The following is an 18,797-nucleotide window of genomic DNA, read 5'->3' as shown; positions in this document are numbered from 1 at the left end:
CTGAGCCCAGTTCTAAAACTACCTATAAGGTCTTGGGCAATTCCTTTCATTTTTTTGAGCTTTCTCATCTGTATGAAACTTTCCTGGCAGGCTTTGTGGTCATATGAGAAGAGCTTAGGAGGCAGTCTTCCCAGGAAACAGTGCACCTGCCCGAACCAACTTACCCACCTGCTGACTTTCTAACTGCGGCTCCAGCAGATCAAGTGGCCTTGATCCCACCTCAGGGCCTTTGCACCTGTTAGTCCTTCTGCTTGGGTCACTTTTCTCCCAGGTTCCATGGGTTGCCTCTTTCTTATCGTTTAGGGCTAATCCTTTGCATCATGTCCTCAAAGACACGGTGCCTCCAGCTCAGGCAGCGTCCTTGACCTCCAGTTCTTTATCACAATTGTCCTATCACAATTTCTCATTGCATCTACCCCTCTCTGAACGCAGAGTATTTATGTATTGGTTTACAGGAATATTATCTACTAACATTATCCATTAATATTATTGTGCGCCAGGTACCTGACAAGCGCTCAATAAACGGCAGTTCTTAATGATGAGCCCGCTGTACTGAGTCTCTGTCTACAGGTCTCTCTTTCCCAAGGTCAAGGACTAGGTCTTACTTATCTTTGCTTCCCAATAAACCTTGTATGGAAGAGATGACCAAGAAATGTCTGCGACGGGAGAGAAACTCAAATCGTGTCTTCGATGTAGTGCATCCAAAGACCAACGAAACCATCCTTGTTCTAAAAAAAATTAAACCTTTTTATTAGTATATTTATTTTATATATAAAAGAAATACAAAAAAAGAAACACAAAGAAAACGCTTTTATGGCAACTCGGACTTGTCGGTGCCTTCGGCTTGGGCTCCCGGCTCAGGCCCGCTGGGTGTCAGCAAAGTCCGCCGGTTGTAATGGCCCTTGATGATGCCCGTGTTGTTCTTGTTCAGCAGCTGCTTCTGCCTTTGCCTGTTGAGGGACTGGACGAGGCCCAGGACGACGGCGGCCAAGGAGTACTGCCCGGGCAGTCTTCTCGGCGGCAGGATGAATGGGTTGGGCTGGACTCTTCCCAGGAGAAAGTACGTTTTGATTTTTCCTTCCTGTTCACTGATGCCCTTCACATAGATCTCCCCTCGGTAGTCAAAGGCAAAGCCCTGGTCCTTCAGGATGAGATAGGTCTCCTCGGGGACCTGGATTCTGCCGCTGACTCCTGTGCTGTCCATCCGACTTGCCAGGTTCACGGTTTTGCCCCAAATGTCATACTGTGGTTTCTTAGCGCCGATAACGCCAGCTACCACTGAGCCGTGGCTGATGCCTGTGGGTGAACCAGAGAAACAAGAGATGAGAGAAGAGGGACGTCAAGGAAGGGGCCGCGCCCTGCCTGGGATAGTGACCCTTAAATGAAGGATGTGATCTCTACGGATAAACTACAGGGTCCAGATCCAGCGTCAGTCACTTATTAGATGTGTGATCTGGGTTGGGTACTTAACAGATTTGGACCTCACTTTTCTCATCTGTCAAGTGGAAATAATTAAAGGAGGATGAGATGAGATGATATAGGTAAAGCCACTGGTATATTACCAGACAACCAGTGAGTGCTCGAGAGACAATAATTATTACTGTCACATGGAAGCTGACTTGTCTTAGCCTACGGGATGGACAGGGCACTGATGTCGGGATGCTGGGACCACCTCTTGCCTCTGTTGTCACAGTGCCCTGAGAGCTTGGGCACACCTTTTCCTGCTCTGTCTTAGTCCACGTCCTCAGCATCATTCCCTGGGTCCATGGCAACAGCCTCCTAACACGCCTCCCTGGATCCCTGCTTGTCCTCCTGCAGACCATCCTCCACGCTGCTGCCGGAACCAGAGGGACGTTCTGATGCACATCTGATCAAGTTACCACCCACTTCAACACCTGCCACAGCTCCTTTTGCCTATGGGGTAAAGCCCCAGCTCCTTAGGATCACAATCGAGGGTTTCTCAGAGCTGGCTCTTGCCTAACTTGCCAGCCTCATTTTTGTCACCACCCTCTCCCTCACCTTAGCACCGTATCCATACTGCACTGCTCGAGTTCCCCTAACCTGCTGGCACTTCCACCTCTGTGCCTTTGGCCCTGGCTTTCTCTCTGCTTGGACTGTCATTTACTCCCAATCCCACGGGTTATTTGGTAGATCACAATTTTAATACCTCCTCCTTTAGGAAATACAGACTTTTTAAAAGGAATGACAGTATTCCACTAAACACATTCATGGGCATATATGTCTCCTTTTACTAGATTAAGGATTTCTCATTCATTCTGCAAACATTGACTAGGCATCTACTATAAAGCAGACACTGTTCCAGGTATTGGGGATATGGTGGGAAAGAAAAAAGACATAGCCCTGGCCCTCATGGAGCTTACCTTCTATTGGGGAGAGACAGAAAATAATTTAAAAAATGCAATATAGTATCAGTGAATGATAAAGGTGATAAAGAAAAACCAATCAGGTTAAAGGGATAGAAAAATATAGGAGGGTGTATTTTGGAGTAGGGTGGTTAGGAAAGGCCTTTCTGAGCAGAGATCTAGAGAAAGTGATAGTATAAGCCATGCAGATATCTGGGTTAGATCATTCTAGGCAGAGGGAAAAGCAACACACACACACACACACACACACACACACACACACACATGTATAAGATAGAACTGACTGTGAACTTCGAGAAACAGCTCTTGCAGAATGCATAGGAATCAAAAGGATGGACATTGCCCTAAAGTTTGCAGAGCCCTTCCATAACCACTATCCCATTCGCATCTCTTCTTACTACTATGAGGTAGGCAGGGGAGGTAATAATATAACTCCCAGTTCACACATGAGGAAACTGACACTCAGAGGGTTTAAACGACTTGCCCAAAGTCATAGAGCTGGTTACCGCAGACCCAAAACACAAAGTGAAAGGCCCAATCCCATTGGGAACATGATTTTCTAACCTCTGAACCATGCCAGGAGAATAATGTATCACACCAAGGGTTGGCCTTAATTCCAGCAACATCTCCTGAAATTACACAGCCTTTGTTCAAGGTTATAGTTCTGCTTTTTTATTCCCAGTTCAATCATGTATTCAATGATTTCAGAAAGGACATGTAAGGTTGTTGGAAGATCTAGAAACAAGCCCTGAGCACCCCATCCATAGATCAAAATATAGAAATATCACTTATTTAGTCCAGTGAACAAAGGCATGTGGCATTCCTTAGATCTGACAAGTCAGGTATGGGTATTACTTGACCCTTTATACTTGAAAGCTGCTAAGGGAGAACCAAAAAAGTAAAATGGCATGCCAGCCAGAGGATATCTAAGGCATGAGGACTGCCGTAACATTTGTTTTAGGCTGCACGCTGGCTGCCAGAATGTCACTGGTCTCAGTCAGGAAATCCTGGAGTCGCTGCCAGGATGACCATTTGGTTGTGTGATCGTAGGCTAGTTACTCCCCTTCTCTGGGCCTGAGTTTGCCCATCTGTAAAATGTGAATGTGGACTAGAGCAGGGGCTTTCAGACTATGCTTGAGGAGGCCCCCTCCAGACTCCGCAGAGATGCTGAAGAAATTAACAAGTTATACAAACTGCAAATGACTATTATCACATAGCCGTGACTGTTGTCATTTTGCACAAGGGTGTCCCTAAGCCCAAAGGAGGGTAAGCTGTGTGGCCGAGTGAAGAGCTATAAAGCTAACTGCCTGTCCCTGGCTCAAGTCAGCATGTGACTTCCTCAGGAACAGAATCCTGCTTTCGGCTCAGGGTGTTATCCAGGAGAACGGGAGAGTAACGCATTGACCTCCAGTATCTGGTGACATAGAAGACGGGAGGAAACGATTGATTAGACAGCTACCTCTCTAATCAGGGCCTTGTGTGGGTGGGATTCTGGACAAGCTGGAGGAGAGGTAGCTGTGGTCTATCAGTTGCTTGGTATTTCTGCACACAGGCCAAAATCCTTCCACTGCTTCCAGCATCTTGAGTGAGAGAAAGCCCAGACAGGTCTGTCCTTGGCCAGGTCACACTAAATCTGCTGCATTTTGCGGGAAAAAGCTTCCCTGGCTTGATGCCCAGGGCACGGGAGGGCTCGATAGAGCAAGGCCAGACAGCTCGGTGAGTCCCTGAGGTGCCACACTTCCAGCTGCTACTCACCAATCCTGAGCTCAAAGTTGTTGAAAGAATGCTTGTTGATCTCCTGTATGCTTTCGGTCAGGGCGAGAGAGAAATCGGCCAGGGCGCACAGATGTTCCCACTTATCTTCACATTGCTGCAGCAAACATGAGAGAAGAGGTCATTCGATGGGGCAAACAGGAACATTTCTGCAGCAGGGGTCTGGTCTGTGTCCCACCTCACCCACACATGCCTTCAAGGGAAATAAGCAGGTGTGTGAGCCCTGTACACCTAAGTCATCAGAGTCCAGAAACACAGGGCACCAGGAATTTGCTTCAGAGAGTGTAATATGTGTGACTCTCAGATTCCATTCCCCACCCCTACCCTTGTCTGTTCAAGTTGATGCTGTTCACGTGTGTGTGTGTGTGTGTGTGTGTGTGTGTGTACATACTCTTATGTTCATATATGTGAGGTTTCCAATCTAGGAACCATGTCTATTTCCTTTGAAGTACTCACAGTGTCTGTTTAAGAGATGTTTCACATAGACATTTGCTCTCTGAACCTCAGTTTCCTCATCTATATAATGGGGATAAGCATAGTTGCCCTGCCTACCTCATGGGGACTGAATGAGGTTGTGTATGTGAAAGAATTCTGTGCCCCTCTAGAGCAGAGGTTGGCAGTCAGTAAAGGGCCAGATGGCAAGTATTTTAGGCTTTGTGGGCCGTGTGGTCTTTGTCATGACTACCCAACACTGCCATTTTAGCCAGAAAGGAGCCATAGGCAAAATATAAATGAATGCATGTGGCTGTGTTCCAATAAAACTTTATTTATGAAAACAGATGGTGGATACGTCAGATCACCAATATAGCGGTTGGGATGATGGTCTATCAGTATTTCCAAACTGAGGTTATTTTTTAATCAATACTTCTAATGCTAGCATCCAGTGTTTACACCTTCTACGATCGCCACCACATCAAACTAAAACCTATACAATGTTAATTATTCACATTTATATTTGTTTTTGGAGGTGGTGATGCTGAGGAGAAAATACTTAAAATTTTCATTAGAAGCTCCTAAGTCAATGAGGCCTTGAAATACAATATTTGATAAATGTTTGTGTATTTGTGCTTTGGGGGTATAATTTTAAATTATAATTACAATATATACTCTGGTTTAATTATACTTCATTAAATTATTTATATGAAAGAATCATATCTAGGTTTCAAAGATTCACTTATATATTCCTTGACAGCTACTGGCCCAGTACAAAATCCACATTTTCTATATTCACCCACACTGTTGCCAGCTGTACCTAACAATTCCCTTTTTTCAAAAAATTTATTTTATTAAAAAAGTATTTTTTAACATCTTTATTGGAGTAAAATTGCTTTACATTGCTGTTAGTTTCTGCCGCACAACAAAGTGAATCAGCTATACATATACATATATCCCCATATCTCCTCCCTCTTGCGTCTCCCTCCCACCCTCCATATCCCACCCCTCTAGATGGTCACAAAGCACCGAGCTGATCTCCCTGTGCTATGCGGCTGCTTCCCACTAGCTAGCTATTTTACATTTGGTAGTGTATATATGTCCATGCCACTCTCTCACTTTGTCCCAGCTTACCCTTCCCCCTCCCCATGTCCTTAAGTTCATTCTCTGCATCTGTGTCTTTATTCCTATCCTGCTTCTAGGTTCTTCAGAACCATTTTTTTTTTTTTAGATTCCATGTATATGTGTTAGCATATGGTATTTTTCTCTTTCTGACTTACTTCACTCTGTATGACAGACTCTAGGTCCATCCACCTCACTACAAATAACTCAATTTCGTTTCTTTTTATGGCTGAGTAATATTCCATTGTATATATGTGCCACAACTTCTTTATCCATTCCTCTGTCGATGGACACTTAGGTTGCTTCCATGTCCTGGCTATTGTAAATAGAGCTGCAATGAACATTGTGGTACCTGACTCTTTTTGAATTATGGTTTTCTCAGGGTATATGCTCAGTAGTGGGATTGCTGGGTCGTATGGTAGTTCTATTTTTAGTTTTTTAAGGAACCTCCATACTGTTCTCCATAGTGGCTGTATCAATTTACATTCCCACCAACAGTGCATGGGGGTTCCCTTTTCTCCACACCCTCTCCAGCATTTATTGTTTGTAGATTTTTTGATGATGGCCATTCTGACTGGTGTGAGGTGATACCTCATTGTAGTTTTGATTTGCATTTCTCTAATGATTAGTAACGTTGAGCATCCTTTCATGTGTTTGTTGGCAATCTGTATATCTTCTTCAGAGAAATGTCTATTTAGGTCTCCTGCCCATTTTGGGATTGGGCTGTTTTTTGATACTGAGCTGCATGAGCTGCTTGTATGTTTTGGAGATTAATCCTTTGTCAGTTGCTTCGTTTGCAAATATTTTCTCCCATTCTGAGAGTTGTCTTTTCATCTTGTTTACAGTTTCCTTTGCTGTGCAAAAGCTTTTAAGTTTCATGAGGTCCATTTGTTTATTTTTGTTTTTACTTCCATTTCTCTAGGAGGAAGGTGGGTCAAAAAGGATCTTGCTGTGATTTATGTCATAGAGTGTTCTGCCTATGTTTTCCTCTAAGAGTTTGATAGTGTCTGGCCTTCCATTTAGGTCTTTAATCCATTTTGAGTTTATTTTTGTGTATGGTGTTAGGGAGTGTTCTAATTTCATTCTTTTACACATAGCTGTCGAGTTTTCCCAGTACCACTTATTGAAGAGGCTGTCTTTTCTCCATTGTATATTCTTGCCTCCTTTATCAAAAATAAGGTGACCATATGTGCGTGGGTTTATCTCTGGGATTTCTCTCTTGTTCCATTGACCTATATTTCTGTTTTTGTGCCAGTACCATACTGTCTTGATGACTGTAGCTTTGTAGTATAGTGTGAAGTAAGGGAGCCTGATTCCTCCAGCTCCATTTTTCTTTCTCAAGATTGCTTTGGTTATTCAGGGTCTTTTGTGTTTCCATACAAATTGTGAAATTTTTTGTTCTAGTTCTGTGAAAAATGCCATTGGTAGTTTGATAGGGATTGCATTGAATCTGTAGGTTGCTTTGGGTAGTATAGTCATTTTCACAGTGTTGATTCTTCCAATCCAAGAACATGGTATATCTCTCCATCTGTTTGTATCATCTTTAATTTCTTTCATCAGTGTCTTATAGTTTTCTGAATACAGGTCTTTTGTCTCCGTGTAGGTTTATTCCTAGGTATTGTATTCTTTTAGTTGTAATGGTAAATGGGAGTGTTTCCTTAATTTCCCTTTCAGAGTTTTCATCATTAGTGTATTGGAATGCAAGAGATTTCTGTGCATTAATTTTGTATCCTGCTACTTTACCAAATTCACTGATTAGCTTTAGTAGTTTTCTGGTAGCATCTTTAGGATTCTCTATGTATAGTATCATGTCATCTGCAAACAGTGACAGTTTTACTTCATCTTTTCTGATTTGGATTCCTTTTATTTCTTTTTCGTCTCTGATTGCTGTGGCTAAAACTTCCAAAACTAAGTTGAATAATAGTGGTGAGAGTGGACAACCTTGTCTTACTCCTGATCTTAGTGGAAATGGTTTCAGTTTTTCACCATTGAGAACGATGTTGGCTGTGGGTTTGTCATATATGGTCTTTATTATGTTGAGATAAGTTCCCTCTATGCCTTCTTTCTGGAGAGTTTTTATCATAAATAGGTGTTGAATTTTGTCAAAAGCTTTTTCTGCATCTACTGAGATTATCATGTGGTTTTTATCCCTCAGTTTGTTAGTATGGTGTATCACATTGATTGATTTGCATATATTGAAGAATCCTTGCATTCCTGGGATAAACCCCACTTGATCATGATGTATGATCCTCTTAATGTGCTGTTGGATTCTGTTTGATAGTATTTTCTTGAGGATTTTTGCATCTATGTTCATCAGTGATATTGGCCTGTAGTTTTCTTTTTTTGTGACATCTTTGTCTGGTTTTGGTATCAGGGTGATGGTGGCCTCATAGAATGAGTTTGGGAGTGTTCCTTCCTCTGCTATATTTTGAGAAATATACTCCTTCTCAAGAGTTTGAGAAGGATAGGTGTTAGCTCTTCTCTAAATGTTTGATAGAATTTGCCTGTGAAGCCATCTGGTCCTGGGCTTTTGTTTGTTGGAAATTTTTAATCACAGTTTCAATTTCAGTGCTTGTGATTGGTCTGTTGATATTTTCCATTTCTTCCTGGTTCAGTCTCGGAAGGTTGTGCTTTTCTAAGAATTTGTCCATTTCTTCCAGGTTGTCCATTTTATTGGCATATAGTTGCTTGTAGTAACCTCTCATGATCCTTTGTATTTCTGCAGTGTCAGTTGTTACTTCTCCTTTTTCATTTCTAATTCTGTTGATTTGAGTCTTCTCCCTTTTTTTCTTGATGAGTCTGGCTAATGGTTTATCAATTTTGTTTATCTCCTCAAAGAACCAGCTTTTAGTTTTATTGATCTTTGCGATCGTTTCCTTCATTTCTTTTTCATTTATTTCTGATCTGATCTTTATGATTTCTTTCCTTCTGTTAACTTTGGGGTTTTCTTGTTCTCCTTTCTCTAATTGCTTTAGGTGTAACGTTAGGTTGTTTGAGATTTTTCTTGTTTTCTGAGGTAGGATTGTGTTGCTACAAACTTCCCTATTAGAACTGCTTTGCTGCATCCCATAGGTTTTGTGTTGTCATGTTTTCAATGTCATTTGTTTCTAGGTATTTTTTAATTTCCTCTTTGATTTCTTCAGTGATCTCTTGGTTATTTAGTAGTGTATCGTTTACCTTCCATGTGTTTGTATGTTTTACAGATTTTTTCCTGTAATTGATATCTAGTGTCATAGCATTGTGGTCGGAAAAGATACTTGATACGATTTCAATTTTCTTAAATTTACCAAGGCTTGATTTGTGACTGAAGATATGATCTATCCTGGAGAATGTTCCATGAGCACGTGAGAAGAAAGTGTATTCTGTTGTGTTTGGATGAAATGTCCGATAAATATCAATTAAGCCCATCTTGTTTAATGTATCATTTAAAGCTTGTGTTTCCTTATTTGTGTTCATTTTGGATGATCTGTCCATTGGTGAAAGTGGGGTGTTAAAGTCCCCTACTACTATTGTGCTACTGTCGATTTCCCCTTTTATGGCTGTTAGCATTTGCCTTATGTATTGAGGTGCTCCTATGTTGGATGCATAAATATTTACACTTGTTATATCTTCTTGGATTGATCCCTTGACCATTATGTAGTCTCCTTCTTTGTCTCTTGTAATAGTCTTTATTTTAAAGTCTCTTTTGTCTGATATGAGAATTGCTACGCCAGCTTTCTTTTGATTTCCATTTGCATGGAATATCTTTTTCCATCCCCTCACTTTCAGTCTGTTTGTGTCCCTAGGTCTGAAGTGAGTCTCTTGTAGACAGCATATATACAGGTCTTGTCTTTGTATCCATTCAGCCAGTCTATGTCTTTGGGTTGGAGCATTTAATACATTTACATTTAAGGTAATTATCGATATGTATGTTCCTATTACCATTTCCTCAATTGTTTTGGGTTTGTTATTGTAGGTCTTTTCCTTCTCTTGTGTTTCCTGCCTAGAGAAGTTCCTTTAGCGTTTGTTGTAAAGCTGGTTTGGTAGTGCTGAATTCTCTTTACTTTTACTTGTCTGTAAAGGTTTTAATTTCTCCATCAAATCTGAATGAGATCCTTGCTGGGTAGAGTCATCTTGGTTGTAGGTTTTTCCCTTTCATCACTTCAAATATGTCCTGCCCCTCCCTTCTGGCTTGCTGAGTTTCTGCTGAAAGATCAGCTGTTAACCTTATGGGGAGTCCTTTGTATGTTATTTGTTGCTTTTCCCTTGCTGCTTTTAATATTTTTTGTTTGTATTTAATTTTTGATAGTTTGATCAATATGTGTCTTGGAGTGTTTCTCCTTGGATTTATCCTGTATGGGACTCACTGCATTTCCTGGACTTGACTATTTCCTTTCCCATATTAGGGAAGTTTTCAACTATAATCTCTTCCAATATTTTCTCAGTCCCTTTCTTTTTCTCTTCTTCTGAGACTCCTGTAATTCGAATGTTGGTGTGTTTAAATGTTGTCCCAGAGGTCTCTGAGACTGTCCTCAATTCTTTTTGTTCTTTTTTCTTTATTCTGCTCTGCTGTAGTTATTTCCACTATTTTATCTTCCAGGTCACTTATCTGTTCTTCTGCCTCAGTTATTCTGCTATTGATTCCTTCTAGAGAATTTTAAATTTCATTTATTGTGCTGTTCATCATTGTTTGTTTGCTCTTGAGTTCTTCTAGGTCCTTGTTAAACTTTTTTTGTATTTTCCCCATTCTATTTCGAAGATTTTGGATCATCTTTACTATCATTACTCTGAATTCTTTTTCAGGTAGACTGCCTATTTCCTCTTCATTTGTTTGGTCTGGTGGGTTTTTACCTTGCTCCTTCATCTGCTGTGTATTTCTCTGTCTTCTCATTTTGCTTTACTTACTGTGTTTGGGGTCTCCTTTTCGCAGGCTGCAGGTTCGTAGTTCCCGTTGTTTTTGCTGTCTGCCCCCAGTGGGTAAGGTTGGATCAGGGGGTTGTGTAGGCTTCCTGGTGGAGGGGACTGGTGCCTGTGTTCTGGTGGATGAGGCTGGATCTTGTCTTTCTGGTGGGCAGGACTGCGTCCAGTGGTGTGTTTTAGGGTGTCTGTGACCTTATTATGATTTTAGGCAGCCTCTCTGCTAATGGGTGGGCTTGTGTTCCTGTCTTGCTAGTTGTTTGGCATAGGGTTGTCCAGCACTGTGGCTTGCTGTTCGTTGAGCGGAGCTGGGTCTTAGCATTGAGACAGAGATCTCTAGGCGAGCTCTCGCCAATTGATGTTACGTGGAGCAGGGAGGTGTCTGGTGGTCCAATGTACTGAACTCAGCTCTCCCACCTCAGAGGCTCAGGCCTGACACCTGGCTGGAGCACCAAGACCCTGTCAGCCACATGGCTAGGTATGTGGGGGAGTTTCTTGCCTTTTGGGAGGTCTGAGGTTCTCTGCCAGCGTTCAGTAGGTGTTCTGAAGGAGTTGTTCCACATGTAGATGTATTTTTGATATATTTGTGAGGAGGAAGGTGATCTCCAAGTCTTACTCCTCCGCCATCTTGAATGTCCTCCACAATTCCCTTTTTGATCACATTTCAGTTCCTTTCTACAAGTTCTAACCATGCCCACCACTTAAGAACTGATTTAACTGTCATTACTTTTTGATAGTATTTTTATTGTAAAATATAAACCTATTTTTATATTTTTAACACTGGAAATATTTGACAAAGCTCAGATTCTTTACCATAATAATAAAGTCATTTTAATGAACTTGTTGTATAATGATTTAACTCTCCCTAATTGTTAAACATTTACTAAGCAGGACTAACCAAGTCTTCAATAGATAGTACTATTACATATATGCTGTGCCTATAAAGATATGGCATAATGGTAATATCTAGACTATTAGTGTGTCTATTTGAGAGGACCATTGCTGAAAAGAGATATTTCAAATTTCCTTTGTATAGGATTTGAAATGTGTAGCAATTTGCAATGAAATTTGTCATTAGAGGCAAAAATATCACCAATCCTTTTTGTAATTTGGAAGCACTTAGATGACTCTCTCTATATTATTATACTTCTTTGCTCTCCCAATTCTTTGCTTACATTTTTTAGCTTAGACTGCACACTGGCCTGCAACTGTTAATTTACATCTCTGCCAGTCCCTAGTTTGTGAATAACATAAGGGCAAAATATGATTTATTCATCTTTGGGTCCTGAGTTACTGGCACACCTATAGAGTTCAACTAGACAACCCATGCATTTTATAAGAATGTTTAAATTTAAAGAGGTTAAGTGATTTGCCTCAGAAAATAAAACTGCATGTTGACCACAACAAAAACCAGAAACAAACAAACAAAAAAACAGATGGCGGGCTGGATTTGGCCTGGGGGATGTCTTTCTGGACCCCTGTGACAGAGTGATGTGCACATGTACCTAATGACTATCAAGGGTTTCTTCTCAGATAGTCTTGGAATAGTTCTAGGTTTTTAGTTGGAAAGCGAGCAAAGAAGGATGAGGAGGAATAAGGATTCCTTTCCCTGGCAGCTTATGCCCATTTCCATAGAGCATTTATGGAGGACCTGCCAGGTGCAAGGCTTTGTGTGGCTAGCATGACTCTATCTCAGGTAATTCATCCACGGGCCCTGGCAGGTGGATGTTAGTTTCCCACTTAACACTAGTGTCTGGCACAGTCACCTCTCAAAAAAGCAGAGCTATTATTATTATTTAATTAGTAAAAGCAGAGCTATTATTATTATTCAATTAGTAATAACAGAGCTATTATTATTATTTAATTAATAATAACAGAGCTATCTATTATTATTACTTTTGGAGGAGAAAACAAAAGTAAGAATAAAACAGGCTGGGATCAGGGATTTAGTAACACCGCAAATAAATCATAACCAGGGTATTTCTTGGTCCTGATTTTGTTCATCAAGTGAACAGCGAGGTTCAGAATGAAGCCTAGAGGCTTTTCAATCATAAAGAAGAATCAGTGCACCCAGTAGAGCCTGCTTACCTCGGAAGCAAAGGTACCTCACACACCTAGAATATCCACTTCATCGGATTTTTTCCCTACCTGTCCCCAGGTTTCCTGGTGATGACAGCCCCACCACCTTCAGCGACCTGACCAGAGTGAGGTCCCTGCCATAGGCTGTGGCTGAGTCCAAAGCATTCCTTTACCTGTTTGTCAGGTGACAGGCCTGACACGGCCATGTAGGTGCTGCCGATGGTCTTAATCTTTTCAATGTCTTGAAACCGGTCTTCACCAAGCAGCTGAAACAGATCCAGGCAACAGTGTCAGCCCTGGTATTTGTGCTTCCAGCAGCCTGGGGCTCCCGGAAACAGGCCCCTGGCCCACAGTGAGGACCACCTCGGACTGGTTGAGCATCCTTGAGGTAGCCAATTTTCTCTCCAAGAATCAAACATTCAGGCTCTCAACAGATATTTATTGAGCACCTGCTAAGTGCCAAGTGCCGAGATGGGTGTGACCAGATACTCTTTAAGGACTAGATCTGTTTCTAAGAATCTTTGAAATAAACAAAGCTATCTTATTAGTTTAAAGAAGAAATTGCCAATATTCCCAAATCCATCAGCACATCCTTTTGGCTTTACTCTCAGCATGTATTTAAAAATCTTAGCATTTCCTGCCAGTACCCTGGTCTAAGCCACCATTAGTTTACACCTGGTTATTGTATTGCAATAACGTACCTAATCCCAGTCCTTACCTCCACACTCCCAGCATGGCAGCCAGAGTGATCCTGTTTAAATGTAAGTCAGACCATGTCCCTGCTCTGTGGCTTCCCGTTCTACTCAGGGTCAAAGCCAGAGTCTTCACCATGCCCTGCAAGACTTGCCATGCCCTGTCCCCTTCGTTCACTCTGTTCCAGCCACACTGACCTCCTTGCTGCTCCTAACAAGCCAGGCCTGTTTCTGCCTCAGGACCTTTGCATTTGCTGTTCCCCTGTTGGGATGCTCTTCCTTCAGACAATTACATGGCTCATCCCTCACCTCTTCCAGGTCTTTCCTCAAATGTCATCCCAGTGGGGTCTTGCTGATCACCCCATGCAAAACGGAACACAGTATCCTGTCCCCACATACATATTCTCATCTTCTTCCTGCTTTATCTTCTCTCCTTAGCACTTATCCCTGACTGTGCTTATTTACTGTCATCTTTCCTACTGAAATGTAAAATTCCTGGAGGCAGGTATTTTTGCCTGTCGTATTTACTACTCAGCACCTAGACAGAGCCTAGCACACAGTAGGGATGAATGAATACCTGTATGGAAGAACGGGTACCATCCTTGCCATTTCCTCCATCCTCACCTGCAGTTTGGATTTTAATGCTAAGGAAGGGAAACCTTGGTCTCTTGTTTAGCAACTGCGCTAAGAGAATGATGCTCTCTCTGCTTGTTCCCCCGACCCCACAAGTCCATGTCTGAGTCCCTGGAACCTGTGGATATGTTACCTTACGTAGTAAAAAGGACTTTGCAGATGTGATTAAGTGAATGATTTTGTGATGGGGCAATTTCCTGGCTTATCTGTGTGGGTTTGTAATAATGAAGAACAAATCTAACTCCATAGCAGATCCGTTTCTTTTACTTTAACCTTTGTATTCTATTGTTTTTGCTATAAGTTAATCACTAAAGTGATGCTGCCTATAGGCTTAAAGTATACATAATGGCCCATCTCCAGGAACCCTGCGTCTCATGCCTGAGGGTTAAGCTAAAATACTTTACTTTAAGCTCACAGGAATCATCCTGACCAGGCCCACCTATGAATGGCTGCAGGAAAGAGGAAATTAACACATCCCCTCCGGAGTCTGGCTGGAACCAGGACATATGCAACAACGTACTGCTTTATTTTCTTTTTACTTTGCCTCCTCACTTCCCCCTCTTTCTTCTATAAAAGAAACTAGCATCCAAACCCAGGCAAGATGGTTCTTTAGGACACTAGTTCACCATCTTCTCTGTCTGCTGGCTTTCTGAATAAAGTCGCTATTCCTTGTCCCAGCAACTCGTCTCTCGATTTATTGGCCTGTCGTGTGGCAAGCAGTATGAGCTTGGACTCAGTAACGGGCTCAGTGTAATCACAAGAGTTCTTGTAAGTGAAAGAGGAAGGCAGGAGGCAGAGAAGATGTGACGGAGGAAGCAGAAGTCAGAGTGATATGATTGCTGGCTTTAACGACAGAGAAAGGGGCCACAGGCCAAGCAAGACAGGGACCTTTAGAAGCTGGAAAAGGCAAAGAAAGAAGTCTCCCTGGAGCTTCCAGAAGCAACACTGCCTTGCTGACACCTTGATTAGCCCCGTGAGATCCATTCTGGATTCTGACCTCTAATCTATAAGAGGATGAATCGCTGTTATTTCAAGCCACTAACTTTGTGGTCATTTGTTACAGCAGCCGTGGGAAGCTAATTCAGCAACTATTCGCTGAGCTTCTACAATGTCTGATGAACAAGACACATGAGGTCCTAGCCATCACGGAACCAACAGCCCAGGCAGGGGTGTCAGATGTTAGATAAATCATCACACTAACATGTGTCCTAGCTCAATTTTAGTAAAGTTTATGGTGGAAACATACCGGGAGTAGGAATAAAGAGGATGGATGATTTTGATAAAATCTGGAGGATCTGGGACGGCTTCCCTGAGTAAGTGATTTCCAATTTCAGTTGTAAAGAGTGAGGGGGGTTTTTACAGCCGTGGAGCTTGTGTAGTAGGAGGTGGGGAGCACGGAAAGGGTTGGCAGGAGCGTCCAGACATGGCTTTGCCTGCCCACCCCCCTCCCTCTGCCTGCCTACAGCTGCACTTCCCCAGGTTCCTGGGGTAACGTGGAACTCTTCCTTCCTCTCCTCTCTTTGGAACTACTTGGCTGAGGGCCAGTTTCAGGTCCAGGCAAAGCTACCTCCTCTTCAGAAGTTGATCAGGAGGCAGCAAGAGGCTTCGCTATTTCATTTACTAACCACACGGCAACTCTATCCACTCTCTAGCTAAAAGCCTCTGGAGTCAGAGTGGGGTTCCTAATCAGCCCCTTGTTCATCCTCTAGTCTGCGTGGAGCCCCGAGATGTAAGAGGGCTCTTCAGCCTTCGATGAGGCCGGGGCGGGGGCGGGGGGTGAGGAGCCCTGGTGCTGGGCTATTGCAAACCCAGTCCTGAGCATGTGCTCCGTGCAATGTTCAGCCTTCCTCGGAGCCAAGTTCCTGTGGCAACTGCATCAGCAAGAAGAGCAGTATGGTTACTGAAGGGTATCCGGCTGGAGCTTAGTGAGGGCAGAATCTGGAGGGTCTCATTTGACCCAAAGAAAGAAGGCAGGTCCGGGTGACCCAAGGACCCACGTGAGAAAGGCTGACAGTGCTTGGGGTTGGCAAGCCAGGGAAAGCCTTTTTTCCCCCCCCCCTTCCTGTTGACTACATTCTCTTCTTTCTTCCTTCTCCTCTGCTTCCTGTCTTCTTCTTCCACCCCTTTGCCCCTCTTCTTTTTCTTCCTCCTTCTCGTCTCTGCTTCTCCTCTCTCTCCTCTTTCAGCTCTTCCCCATCTCTCCTTTTTCCTCCTCCTGGTCTAGAGCTCAGCCTCCTGGACCAATTCCTTCTCTAAGCCCCTCCAACTTCCCTCTGCAAACACCCATCTCTACCACTAGGGGCGCTGTCCCCCACCTCTTTATAGGGAAGACTCGAGGGTATCTATCGATACAGTTTGGGGCACCAAGATACAGACTTACTTCAAATTTATTTATTTGTTTAAAAACATGCAAGTGAGAACTTTTGGGTTATGGGGTGCTATAGATTTTAAAATAACACAAAGCTTGGTGTCTCAACCTTCAGTCAGATTGAGCTTTTTAATAGAGCTACTATTTAAAAAAAAAATTTTGGAAGTATGTTTTGGATGGGACTAGCCCATCATCACCTTACTATTTGCCAGGTGGTTTCTGTCTCCTATGAGTTAATTAGTTGACTGGTCACTTTCGTAAGCATCTGTTATAAGCATCTCTTGTGCTCTAGGCACAGTAGGAGGGCCTGGGGACTTAACAGAATACATAAGAGTATAATTTCTATCTTCACGAGTTAATGGCTTAGCACAGAGAATGGGATAAAGGTACCATTACCACAGAATCACCCTCCATTCTCCACATTGAAAGGCCCTCTATACACGTGTACTTACCACTGACTCCTTGTGTAAAGGGAACTCATAGTCACTCTGTCTCTCACTGGACTGTGAACCCATGAAAGGCAAGAAGTGACCGTGTCTTATTTATCTTGACTCCCATCCTCATTCCTAGGACAACTAAAACGGCCATTGTTGAGTTTATGACTTCAAAACCAGCACCATGAAATGCCAGTTAAGTGAAGATCAATGCACATGGTGATTAAAAATCAAAACAGGATGGCGGACCTGGGTTCAAAACTTGGCTTTGCCACTTAGTGGTGTGTGACAGTGGGCCCTCTTGGTGTCTCTGAATCTCAGCTTTGCTTAATTATAAAATGAAGGCTAATAACTCCTACCCTGTGGATTTGGTGTGAGGGATAAACAACAACTAAATGTTATCTATGGAAAAAGTCAACATGTGGTAGACATCTGTGGAGATTAGTAAGAGGGGTCTCTGCCCCAGAACTAAGAGGCAGATTTGTAAACTGAAGGGTTTCATGCTCTATGATGGAAGATTTTTCAGAGTGTAAGTTTTTCATTGAAAAAAGGGTGACAACATTTACCTGGGTAGAGGGGGGATTAGAAGAGGCTTCACAAGTAGAGATGATGCTTGAATTGACTGTTACATGAGTACTAGGTTTTCTGCTGGCTGTGGAGCCAAGGGAGAGAGGATGGGGTACAGTGAAGGTGGCATGATTTCTAGGTGGAAAGAGCAGTATGTGAAATGGCCAGGTGGGCTTGTGATGGCTTCTAAGTAGTGAGATGGTGCTGGATGGTGGACCAGGTGGCATATGGTGGGAGGTAAGGCTGGAGAGGATACAGGAGCAGTACGTGCAAAGCCTCGGTGGCCTTCTGAGGAACTGGCAAAGGGAGACACCAGTGGGTTTTGGGTTTCAAAGGAATGTGACAAAATACTCCAGCTTTTGGTGGTTGGTGATGGTCAGATGCAGGAGGGTGAATGGTAAGATGACTGTGGTCATCCAGGTGAGAAACAATATGGCCTAAAGCAAGACAAGGGCAGCTTTGACTGTGAGATGGTGAGGGGCAGATCTGAGGGCTATTCAGAAGAAGGACTCCACAGGACTCTCTAGCTGGAAGGTGGGGATTAAGGGAGAGAAGTTTGTTTAGGGTGATGGAGTAGATGCCGTTGGTACCCAACTCAGCTCTCCTTTATGGGGTCATCCTCCAGGGTCCCATCAGGGCTGGCTGCTGGCAATGTATTGCTGTACCCATTTTTCGGGAAGAGCCCTGGAAGCCCCCTGGCTGGCAATGCCTGGGAGATCACACATACCCACCAGGGCAGCCCATGGCCAATGGCTGACCAATACAGGTGTACAAAAGCCTTGCCTCAATGGCGACCACTCTGTGGTACCACTGATACTCCTGAGCTCCCTGGGGGATCAGGCTGAGGAGGCTAGATGTTAGCTGAACCCATCTTTTTGCTTGGCTTCTTCGCTGGCGTTTTCCCAATTACTCACTAACTTCCCATCTCAGGTTTAGGCATGTGGATGGACACAGGTGTCCTACTTCAAGCTGGGGGGTGAGGAGGGGAAGACCCACTCCTGCAAAGTCTATTAATGTAAATAAAGTTCAGCATGAGCATCCCCCTTGTTCCTGGAAACTGGAAGAAGAAAGTACCATCTGGGGTATGTTTATATTTTGATTAGGTCTCTGACCAAATGCTAATTGATGGTTTTATCTTTGGTAATTTGAGCAGATGGAGAAATGTCCCCATCAGTGCCCAGTCTCTGTGATGCCACTGCCTGCGTAGCACTGGCCTCCGATCAAGTCCTGCTTTTGCCATTTGCGAGTTATGTGACCTTGGGTTAAGTTTCTAGCCTCTCTGAAGTTTACATTCCTGATCCTCCAGGAGCGAAGACAGGGTTTATCTTGTGTGATAATTGTGTTAACTAGATTAGATGATGCATGTTTGTGTTTACAATGCAGTCTGGAATTCTTTAAGTGCAGAAATCGGTTACAA

The 18,797-nt window shown here is 43.1% G+C and overlaps 1 protein-coding gene across 2 annotated transcripts in view; it reads right to left on the bottom strand.

The window, feature by feature from the left end:
• Positions 1–811: 811 nt before the first annotated feature.
• ADCY8 (adenylate cyclase 8) overlaps positions 812–18,797 on the bottom strand; it is a 228,347-nt gene continuing 210,361 nt past the window's right edge. For both annotated transcript variants that reach the window (XM_057532097.1, XM_057532098.1), the window contains 3 exons: positions 12,860–12,952; positions 4,140–4,254; positions 812–1,296 (listed from right to left, as the gene is read on the bottom strand). In XM_057532097.1, coding sequence (XP_057388080.1) covers positions 812–1,296; positions 4,140–4,254; positions 12,860–12,952 — 693 coding nt within the window. The remainder of the gene's footprint in view (positions 1,297–4,139; positions 4,255–12,859; positions 12,953–18,797) is intronic.

The sequence above is a fragment of the Balaenoptera acutorostrata genome, chromosome 17 (assembly GCF_949987535.1).
Source record: "Balaenoptera acutorostrata chromosome 17, mBalAcu1.1, whole genome shotgun sequence".
NCBI classification, from domain to species: Eukaryota; Metazoa; Chordata; class Mammalia; order Artiodactyla; family Balaenopteridae; genus Balaenoptera; species Balaenoptera acutorostrata.
The sequence above is the reverse complement of the archived record's forward strand: the minus strand, read 5'-3'. Positions and strand labels throughout refer to the sequence as shown.